This window comes from Monodelphis domestica, chromosome 7, assembly GCF_027887165.1.
Source record: "Monodelphis domestica isolate mMonDom1 chromosome 7, mMonDom1.pri, whole genome shotgun sequence".
In the NCBI taxonomy this organism is placed as follows: Eukaryota; Metazoa; Chordata; class Mammalia; order Didelphimorphia; family Didelphidae; genus Monodelphis; species Monodelphis domestica.
The window spans coordinates 63,501,614-63,513,051 of record NC_077233.1 but is presented as its reverse complement, the minus strand read 5'-3'; the positions used below and the strand labels follow the sequence as shown (position 1 = coordinate 63,513,051).

The 11,438-nt window shown below is 38.0% G+C and overlaps 1 protein-coding gene across 4 annotated transcripts in view; it reads right to left on the bottom strand.

Moving 5' to 3' along the window:
• Positions 1 to 549: 549 nt before the first annotated feature.
• Positions 550 to 11,438, bottom strand: part of RAB7A (RAB7A, member RAS oncogene family) — a 56,420-nt gene continuing 45,531 nt past the window's right edge. For all 4 annotated transcript variants that reach the window (XM_001366885.5, XM_056804750.1, XM_056804748.1 and 1 more), the window contains 5 exons: positions 9,971 to 10,031; positions 7,132 to 7,258; positions 4,294 to 4,512; positions 3,056 to 3,184; positions 550 to 1,932 (listed from right to left, as the gene is read on the bottom strand). In XM_001366885.5, the coding sequence (XP_001366922.1) occupies positions 1,837 to 1,932; positions 3,056 to 3,184; positions 4,294 to 4,512; positions 7,132 to 7,258; positions 9,971 to 10,023 (624 nt within the window). In that variant the 5' untranslated portion in view covers positions 10,024 to 10,031 and the 3' untranslated portion in view covers positions 550 to 1,836. The remainder of the gene's footprint in view (positions 1,933 to 3,055; positions 3,185 to 4,293; positions 4,513 to 7,131; positions 7,259 to 9,970; positions 10,032 to 11,438) is intronic.

Below are 11,438 nucleotides of genomic sequence, written 5' to 3'. Positions count from 1 at the left end.
TATTTTCTTGAGAAGTCTCATGGACACAACTCAAAAATTAAGAGTGACCTAGACTAGCAGATCAGAATAAAGAGATTCCACTAAACATGTTAGATAATAGGAAAGGCAACACTTGTTAGTGAACATTTTTCCAATCTTTTTAATGTTTGGGCAGTAGCGGGAAAATAGGACCCCAAGCTAAGCCAACAATGGGATACTCCATTTTATTATAGCCCATGAAAGCAGAGACCTCAGATCTGTGCTCAGCTATAACCAATATTTTAGCTTGAGGCTGAATTACTAAGAAGATTAATAGCATTTCCTATAATGTACTATTTCCACATCAACCTAAAAATAAGTAACTTTTTTTAGGGTGGGGTAGAGGAAGGATGAGATGAAAAGACCCTTTGTGTGTCTAAGTATCTAGATCGCCTAACTGCAAAGCCCTAGACAATCCTTTAGCTTGTTAAATTGCTCAGTACTTAGCTGAAGTGATTTTTATTAGTTACTTAGACCAGAGGTGGGGGTGGGGGTGGGGGAGGGAAATAAAGACAGGGAGAAACAAGATGATCATTGTTCTTGTTAAATTTTATTGGCATCACGTTCATCTCTTTACAGAAGAACTCAGCCCACACCCTAGAATGTAGACCTCTGGAAAATAGGGAGAAGTGCTCCATGTAAGCAAGCTACAATGCAGGAACAGATACTAGGGAGGGGAGCTAAACTGTAAATTTCTCCATACCAAAGAAACAGTAATATGGGCAATACTGGGGCAGGAGAGGGAGGGGGAACAAAGTTTTCTAGCCTAAGAATACCACAACCCAGAAAGGAGCGCCTTCTAGAACAAAGGTAAAATCACTAGAACAGATCTGTAGATTTTCCTTTTTTACTTTTGTAGAATGCTGATTCAGTGGAGGTTTTAAAATGTGGAGCAGGGAAAAAAATAGGAAGAATTTTAAGACCTGCAAATAGTCTCCATTAATCCATTGCACACATTAATATATTACGCAAATCACCCTTTTGAAAATTTAGACACAGAAAGGTAACTAGATAATACCCCCTCCCCCCACAAGGAGATGAAAAGCTTTTTGGCTCTTAAGTCTTCAATAAAAAGGCTTACATAATTCTCACTTCTACTGTACAGAATACTGCCTCTAGCTGGACTTCAAAATTCTGTATTGCTAGCACTCTGCAATCCAGAACAAAGTTCTCCCCTCATCCTACATACCTGCTTTACAGGACTTAAACACGTAATCCAAGAATTTCTTACACTAATTTATACATTTTAATTGGTTGCATATATTAACATGTACTATAAGATTTTTCTCCTAAGAAGCATTACATAATAAATGGATACTGTAAAAAGATCTGATTAGTTAAAAGTAACAAGCATTAACAGATACATACAAAACTCCACCTAGTTAAACTGGGTGTGAGCTTGCAATGAACTATGGGTAACCAGCCTTCCCAGGTGCAGCCTTCACAAGGAGGAAAAAAATAAGACAGTTTAAAAAACCAGGTAACTAATTATACACAGATTAACTGTCAGCAGTTTTTCTCCATTGGACAAGTGGAAATGTATCCAATGTCAAGCCCACATCAGAACTAACTCTTTCCACAAATGAACAGTCCTGCTAGCAGACAGAACAGCTGATGTGGAGGGGCTGACGCCCATGGAGCTGTGTACGGAAATGGGATCATGTCTGCTTGTGGCAGATTTGGGTGACGTTTTTGGCAGCTGGAAATGGGAGAATTGATTTCTTGTTTGTTTTGAATAGGAGAGGGGACTTGTGTCTGAAGGCCTAAGTGTGATATTGGTTTGTGAAGGGCTCTGTGCTCTACCCGCCCGCCACCTCTTCAGCAGCTGCAGCTTTCGGCAGAGGCTTTTGCTCGGTCGTTCTTGTCCAGCTTGATGGGCTCTGGGAATTCATTGTACAGCTCCACCTCTGTCTCCTACATGGACAAAGGAGAAGAAAGGTGATGGGAAAGCAGCCAAATTAGAGTGAGGGAAATACATCCGAGGAGACTTTTCAGGAACCTGCCCTCAATGTTTAAAATTATCACAAAGACAGATGAGATGCCAACAGTGACGAATGCTTCCATGCGGGTCTTACTGGGTGTCTAGAAGTGATCCTGCTCTTCTACGCCAATAACACTTTTCACTTTGTGTATTCTCATCTGAGAATGCTGTTTGTCTTCTCCAAGAAATTATTAGATTTCTGAGAGTAAGGGACCATTAAACAATTCTATTTGCCCCGACTGGAGAGATGACCAAACAGAACACAGAGAACCCACCCCCTCCCACACCCCCAGCACAGATAATGATAACACACACTGTAATACTCTTGGGAAAAGGGGCACACTGCAGGACGGGAGTCCAGGAAAGGTCTTATGGAGAAGGAGAAGATAGGAATGTAACAGGAGGGAGGGAGAAAGGGAACAAAAGTTTTAGTGCCAAGCCAAGGAGCTTGTACTTGATGCTCACCAGGAGCTCTTAGCCCTTCAGTTATGTCACAGACACTTTAGAGAGTCTAGTGAAACCATTGACCCTTTAGCAGAAGAGTTCGTGTGTGTATTTATTTTTTTTAATTCACAATTTAAGGATATGTTATAGTTCAGCTAGAGGTTAGTGAAAATAAAGCTGTAATTCTGTGGAGAATAAACTGGAGAGAAAAGAAATTGAAGGCAAGAAAAAGGGGCTACTGCAATGAAATGGATGAGAGACAGTGAGTAGAAGAAACAGGAGATACTAGGCTACTAACTAGAGAGTGGGAATGAGAGGGTTAGACTCTAGTAGAGGGGGCATCCAAGTGGGGAGCCTATCTAAACTTTTGTATCCTCCACCTCCATCTAGAACAGTATTACAATTTGTTGTTGGGTCAAGGATGAAGTAAAAATTTGTTCTCAGTGCACTACTATACTCTAATGTGCTAGATGAATCCGGCAACAGAATAAAATTAGTGAGATTTTTGTTTTGTGGACTGGAATGCTATGTCAAGCATTTTGTTTATAGAAAAGGCCAGGTGGATTAGTGATTGGAACGCTAGAGGGAGACAAATCATTTCCTGAGACTTACCTGTTTAAGTGCATTTCGTGCAATGGTTTGGAAAGCCTGCTCCACATTGATGGCTTCCTTGGCACTGGTCTCAAAGTATGGGATGTTATTTTTGCTGTAGCACCAGGCCTGTGCTCGTTTTGTGGCAACCTGTCAGAAGAAAAGACAAGTTTTAAAAGAGGCTTTGGTTTTCATCATAAAAAGTTCTGAAGTATATTTAAAAGACTAAAATACAAGCTTAGCATTTAATGTATGTATATGCATGTATATGAGAGAGAGGAGGCAGTAAGGAAGGGGGAAGAGTCAGAGAAAGTAAACCCATCAAATCTACTATGTTGAGATTTAACTTTTAGAGCCCCATAGTTTTCTAGGGTTCATGGAAGAATGTTAGCAGAAATAAAGTTTGTGGCTTTAATGAGTTATATTAACTATTATATGATATTTTAATAAGTTATATTAGGTGCAAAAGATATTTTATATGGACTTTTTATACCAGGTGCTGCCATTTCTCTAGCAGCCTTTATTTCCTTAGGTCACTGGAGTCAGGTAGCTCTATCAGGAAGCTGAGCAGGTCTGGCGGTCTGTTTCCTGCCCACCAATGTAATTTCAGGGCCACCATAAAAGCATCCCAAAGCTCCAGAGGTGCCACACTCTACTGGCATAGCCTCGTTGGAAAAGAAAGCTGCCTCTGATTAGGAGTGGAAGAAGCCACTAAATCCAAGATCAAAGAAGGAATAGAACTGGTCAAAAATAGAAAAAGCTTGACATTCCTTGGGTATATTTATCAAGTCTACTCTTTTTTTCCCCTTCAACTGACCCTTGATTGGGACAATTACTACCATTTCCCTGATGGTTTTAATGAACCAACACCAAGAATGGGGTCATATCCAAAAACCCGACTTTCTTTAGTGTTAATGCTTTTGCATTTGCACCAGATTCGAAGAAGAAAGGCGGTGGCTCTTCCCTAGGCAGATTCTTGCAAATGCTCAACTACTAGAAATGTGAGGAGAAAGGGGGAGCCAGAGTATCACAAATTCCTTGTAAATTGAACACTATCCCTGTATCCCACTTTATTAAAGTAGAAAAGGTAAAAATTAAAAAATTTTCAGTGTTTTGAACATGAAGACCTGTACAGGTCTTGCTGCCTCAGGAAATTCCGAATCAACATGCTTGCTATATACATTTCACAGAGTTTACTTTCAGATTAAAAAATTGAGGCTTTTTCCATCTTCTAAGTGAGAAATGGGCATATGACTTACTTGTCTGTTTTCTAGGTCAATCTTGTTTCCCAATACAACAAAGGGGAAGTTTTCAGGATCCCTGGGACTGGCTTGGATGAGAAATTCATCTCTCCAGCTGTCAAGAGTTTTGAATGTGTTAGGGGCAGTCACATCAAAGACCAGGACGCAGCAGTCTGCTCCTCTGTAGAAGGCCACGCCGAGAGATTGAAATCGTTCTTGCCCTGCTGTGTCCCAGATCTTTGGGAGATAAAGGGTTATTCATCAGTCTGATAGGCCATTGTACAATACAAACAGTTGAGGCACAAAAGAAAGGAGAATACAAAATGACCACTTCACACAGAAGAAATTGATGTTGGCCCTAGGATTAAGAACTTCAAATCAGAAAAATGGATGTGCATGCAACATTTGTGAATGTAATAGTCCTAAGGGGGAGAGAAAGTCTGTGGAATGCAATAACCCAGTTCAAGTAGCTCAATGCTCAGTACATGTGTCAGCCAGCTAAAGCACAAAAATGCATGATAATTCTTTCTCCAGAAAGAGACAAAATCTATACAACAGAAGTCACTGTACACAGCTCATTATACAGGGAGCAGCTATTAATCTGGGTACCATCATGCTTCATTGATGAAAAGAAAAAACAGCTTTAGATATAAAGTTTATAACTTCTTTACCAGGCAAAAGTAACTGCATTTTTATGGAATGCCTATGGACAGCCTCCTAATAATCTCTCATCTACCCTATCATACCAGAATGCCTAGCAGGCTTAAGACCACACAAAAGGATGTGATTCAACTTCTTATGCTGCTTGGTATACCATTAAAATATGGATTAGACAAAATTATAAAATTTCTCCATTCTTCCAGAAGCAACATAATCGGAAGTTAAAAAACCAGATATCTATACTCATTAATATAAAGTACAGAATATTTCATTTTTAAACTTAGGGAGGAATGCTCCATTAATAATTCTGATAAGCATAAAATGGAATTATAAGTAGGATGATTATTTACCATTAAGAGGGATTTTGAACCAAGAGAGACATGGCTTTCACATAAGACTTTTAAATACAGTCTATTGGGGTATTACCTTGCCAAAAAAAAAAATTCATTACTAGGTTACTTTGCCACACCTATTTACCAAACCTCTATTATAGGCAATTATGTTGTAGATAAATGAGTTTAATGAAAACTGAAGCACATACTGGTCAGCACCAGTCCTACATATGGTATTTCAGATTAGTCAAACAAACCTAGACCTGAAAGGTCCTCAGCACACACCACTAGGCAAAAAAAGCCACAATGATCTTGATCAGAGCTGGAAAGACTTCATAATTCATTAAAAGTTAATATGTCCTGGGGGCAGCTGGGTAGCTCAGTGGATTGAGAGTCAGGCCTAGAGATGGGAGGTCCTAGGTTCAAATCTGGCCTCAGCCACTTCCCAGCTGTGTGACCCTGGGCAAGTCACTTGACCCCCATTGCCTAGCCCTTACCACTCTTCTGCCTTGGAGCCAATACACAGTATTGACTCCAAGACGGAGGTAAGGGTTTTAAAAAAAAAGTGAATATGTCCTGAGAAGAGTGAGAAGATATATATATAGCATTAAACTACAAACTAAAAGAAACTGGTTCATCTATGTGGCACGTCTATATGACACATCTGGCTTATTACCACTAGCCAGTGGACTCTCCTAACCACTAGTGGCAGGGCAAATAACAGTTATAGAATATAGCTAATTCAATAGCAACAAAGTGGGAGAACTACAAGCAGGAAAGGCAGAAGCAGCAGCTTAAAGGTTTCAATATAAAAGTGTCAAGGAAAAAATACCTAGCATAATTTAAAAGCCTTCAGGCTAGCCTGTCATAACATTCTAAGGAATGCGGGTAGATTTCTTACAGAGGTAAAGAATTAGTAGCTCTATACTGGCTTTTGTAGTTATAAACTGTACACAGATAATAATTCATTGTCTTCTTTGGAAACCAATCCTCTATCCCACAATATAACATATTCTAGCAGTCACGTACAGGTCATCTTAGGGGTGTAAGAAGAAGAAATCAAGAGCAGAGAACTAGAAGGCTCTTGCAACAGTTAAGGCACATGGTGATTGAGTAGATCTGATATTACCAATAACAAACCATTAAGATTTGATACGAAGATTTTGAAGGAAGAAAGCCTAGAATCACTTCAAAAAGGAGAACTATGTGGAAACTTGAGAAAAATTGGGAAATGGTGACTCTCCAGGTAGTTGGATAAGAAAGAGAGATTTTTACAATGCAAAAGAGCTTAGAACCAGGTTATAAAGTGATGGGAAATATGTGTAAAATAGACCTACTATTCCATCACAGTGTGTTTTAAGGCATTCTTATAACCTAATCTAACCTTGTCATGGAGAATGGTGTAGTTAGGTAACCCTAATCAATGCTGAAATTGGCCTAGAGTCTTGTACTTATCCACAAAACAAACCAAAGGATTTGTTGACAAACTCCCAAATAAGAAAATCATCTACCCTTAGTTTTCCACACTTGGAAATTTGTTCTGTAATTGCTAACTAAATATTCTTTCTAGAGGGAGTGAAAAGTCTTGGATATGGTCCCTTAAAAACACTTTCAAGTTAAACTAGATCTTTTAGAAACACTAGGAGTAAAATACTGTGTCTAGCATCCTTGGTGTTAGTTTACATATAGAAAACATTAAGGTTGGTGTAATTTTTGTACCATTCTTCATCTCTTCTGGGAGTGAGATTTGAAAAATCAAGAGGAACTGCTCTTAATTTTTACTACTCACAGGCATGAGTAGGAAAGGGTAGAGCTCAAAAGGAGCTACATCACTAAAAGCTAATAATACTTGAAGTTGCTTTACCTGCATTGTCACTAGTCTGTCATCCACCATCACTTCCTTCGTCAGAAAGTCTGCTCCTATTGTTGCTTTGTACTGATTACTGAATTTCTTGTTCACATACTGGTTCATGAGTGAGGTCTTACCCACCCTAAAATGGGAGAAAAACCATAAATAAAAGGGGACTTGTAAAATGGAGTAGAAAAGAAACTACAGATTTATACCTATAGATTACTCAGACTATTCTTTAAGCCCCTCCCCACAACTTTTTTTTTTTTACATCAGAAAGTACTCCTAGAATCACTTAAGTGTCCAAGTACTTCTTGCTCCTGCCCTTCAATAGCTACTCCAACCTCCCAAGAGTTCAGGATCTTCAGAACTTGCAAATGTACTCAAGGGACTCTTCTTAATGCTTAGACCTAGGTTAGAGAGAATACAAGAACCACAGTTCAATGTTTTCTTGTCTATTTTAAAGCAAGCATAAGGAACTGCTATTCCAAAAATACATATTTAGTTCTCAATGTTTCTCAAGTAAATGACTCATGTATTCAGTTTACTGAAGCTGCACCAGGAGAAACTACTGGCTGAAATCTGGCTCTTATGGTAGATCAGAGTTGTGCTAGAAACCTTAATCTTCAAGAGGGAAAGAAAAAAAAATATCAACCAATAACATTTATTTATGAAGTGGCTACGTACCAGACCCTGTTGATGGAAAGAAGAAAGGGAGAGGGAGAGGAAGGAAGGAAAAAGAAAAAGTCAGAGTACCTGCTCAAGGGGCTTACATTCCATCAAGGAGGGAAAGAGATAGAGATACACACAATAAATGAGAGAAAGGGGGGGGGGGGGAGCAAGAGCGCATCAGCAGTTTGGGGGCTTGAGCAGAGTCATGAAGAAATCTATGAGGTGGAAAGGATGGGAGGGAGTGGACAAGGGGCAGCCAAGGCAATGGTGAGGCCATGTGTGAAAACGCCATTCTGGCTCTGCTGTAACATAAGTGAAGGGAAGCTATAATGAGGCAGAGAGTTTGGGAACCATTTTGTGAAGAGTTTTAAAGGTCAAACAGCATTTTATATTCAATCCTGGGGACACTAAGAAACTTCCATTGTTTAAGGAATATCAAACCTGTGCTTAAGAAAAATCACTCTGGCAGAAGACGGCAAGGGGTAGGGAAAGACTTGAGGCAAGGAGATACTGCAATAACCTTAAGCAAGAAGGGATGAGGATTTGAACCAAAGTAGCAGGTAAGTGAATAGTGAGAGGGGAGTGGATATGGCAAGTGAATGGATATGAGGGGCAAGGGAGAGTGAGGAGTGCAGGAGAATATAGAGATTACTAACTTGGAAGAAGAATGAGGGTGTTTTTGAAAGGAAAAGGAAGACTGGGTTTATGGTGGTTTGTGGATGAATACAAGGGGACTATTAGGGAATAAGATGATTCCTATCTTATACAGGTTGGGTTCGAAATGTCTAATAGGCAATTTGGTGATACAGGACTGAAGTTCAAAGAAGAATTAGAGTCAGATATAGTTTTCTGAGTCATGTGCATAAATAGTTAAGCTCACTGATTTATCCTTGAATGCCTACAATGTGATTTTACCCTTTTCTTTTGCTCAAACTCTGGTGAAAGATCAAAGTAAATGCTGAATCAACAAGTTTTACCTCTGACTGGATCAAGAACCATTTTTCTATAACTACCTTACATAAAATTTTTCTATAACTACCTTACATAAAGAACATCCCTATACTACTGAAAAGAACATGCTTTAAAATAATTCATTTTCTGATGACTGTCCCAAAGTCCTAAAATCCAATCAGAGCATTAAAATGAACATCTTATTCTATAGATAAGGAAACTGAGAACCAGAGATAATGATTAGAAGTTAATTAATGTGAAAGAGAAAACTTTCATGACATAACATGAGAGAACATGAAAAAAGTCTTCTTGTCTTTCCATTTGGCCCCACTATGGAAAGTGCTTTCAATCACTATATCTGGTTCATTGGTAGGACAGTACTATAACATGTGCCCAATGTTCTGATAAAAATAAACAGTCAACTTTGACACTCCTGGGGTTGATATCATCAGTTATATCAGCCAGATTCAGAAAAGGAATGTTACCTATAGTGGAATAACAGTGAAAAGAACACTAAATTTGAAGTCCGAAGAATTTAGTATTGGTTCTACCACTACAAGACCACAGAAAAGTCATTTATCTCTGAATTTCAATTTTCTTTTCTTCAAATGGAGACAACAGGATCACTACAACACTAGGAAGCAGGCAAGTAGTGTATTGTAAAGTACTATTAAACATTATCATTCAAATAATTAAAAAAAAATTTTTTTATTGTGTATTTGAACACCCAGTATACAATAAGCAAAGAATCCTTGAACTTCTGTCATGAACACTTTTGGTATAGCTTATGTTTTCTGGGTACTTTGATGTTTTATTGTTCTTTTTTTTCCTTGTCTCTCTCCCCTGCAACCTTGTGCCATACACTCACCCCAAGTTCTTCTTTGTTACAAATAAGCTTAGTTAAGCAAAACTATTTTATACTTTTTACCAAGACTATGAATTACTATGAATTAAAAAAATTGAAGTAGCCACTCAATTACTGGTAGAAAGGTGAGCTATGGGTGCAGAATGAGACATACAGCTACGGTTTAAAAATCTTCTTTCCCCAAGTTATACTAAAGTAAAATCAGCCATTCCATTATTGGAACATGCAACTTTCAGGGTAGAATATAAGAAACCCTACAGAGTGTGGTGGCCTATCATGGATACATTAATGAGGTCAGCTGAAGATAAAAGCTATGATAACTGATACCCATTTGGTAAAGAACTAGTTAGTCTTAAAAATGCTTACCCAGAATCTCCTAGGATGATAACTTTCAGCAAAACTTTCTTCCTAGAGGTCATCTTTCAAGCTAAAAAAAAAGAAAGAAAGAAAATTAATAAACTTGATGAAAGTATAACCTTAAAACTACTTAACATTGTTAATTTCAAGAAGATCTGAAGATAATTTTATTCAATCCAAAGCAAAAGCAGCATCCAAAATCTATAATTTCAGTATGGATGATAGAAGATCTGTCTAATAGAATTTATTTAGTCTTAAGGGAATTGGGTTGCCCTGGACACTATTATGGGATTTGCCAAATGTCAAAGTCAGTCAACAGGCATTTAAGTGACTATTATGTGTCAGTGCTAGGCAAAATAAGTATTGGGCAAAAAAAAAAAATCCTTACAAAAAGGCTGTCACTGTGGTTACTCTCAAGGAGCTCACAGTCTAATAAGGGAGACAACATGCAAACAACAATGTAAGCAACATTCAGGATAAATGGGGAGGTAGTCTCAAAGGTAAGAGAAAAATTAAAGAGGACTGAAAAAGATTTCTTGCAGAAGGTGGGATTTTCACTGATGATTGAAGGAAGCTAGGCTCTACAAGTGAGAAGTAGGTCTTGCAACTAGGTTCTCCTGACTCCAAAGCCAGTCTCTTTAATTACTAAGCTATGTTACTTCCCTTGTCCTTAGTCAAGGGCACATTATTGAACTAAATTAAAGGAATGCCTGAAAAATGTTTACTGTAGACATTTGAATTGTGAGCTTAAAACTAAAGTAAAATGAATGGTTTTATGACCCAGCTATATACCATTATGTATACTGTGGACCCAATATGGCACAAACAAGGTTACACCTTTATAAATATTTTTTCCAATCCATTATCTCAGAATAACTAAGCCCGATAAATGAGGACATTAGAGATGCTAATTTGGAGATCTTGCCCACAATTAAGTGTAGAAAATAATATTAACAGAGTTCTCTTTATAAAGACAGAGGATAGTACAAGTATTCCTTCAACTTCGTGGGGGGGGGGTAGTGATATAGCATTTCTGTGATTTGGAAAATCCACATAAAATTTTTTGTCTCTATCAGGGTTCTCTTCCATAGTAGATTCATTAATGCCATAATGGGGGCCAATTGCAGCATTTTGCCTGAAGGAAGCATATCTAATAATCTTGCTTTTTCCTTCAAGTCCATCACTTTTCTGTTTCTTGGAAGCACTTTCTAAACCACTAGGAACAATATGCTTGGGGACCCATGATTTTAATAGAGTTTATGATGTTTAAACAACACAAAATTTGAGAAATTCAAGACATAAAGAATGTCATGTGAGAGACTACTGTAAATGCTTGGCATCCCCAAACCAGTGTAAAATTGCAGTTCTTTAATAATAAAAAGATACACAATGCATTTCCATCTTTGTGTATTGTGTCCAGTAGTTCTCATGTTCTTTTCTCAAAATTAACTTTTTACTTATTTTAACTTTAAAAAAG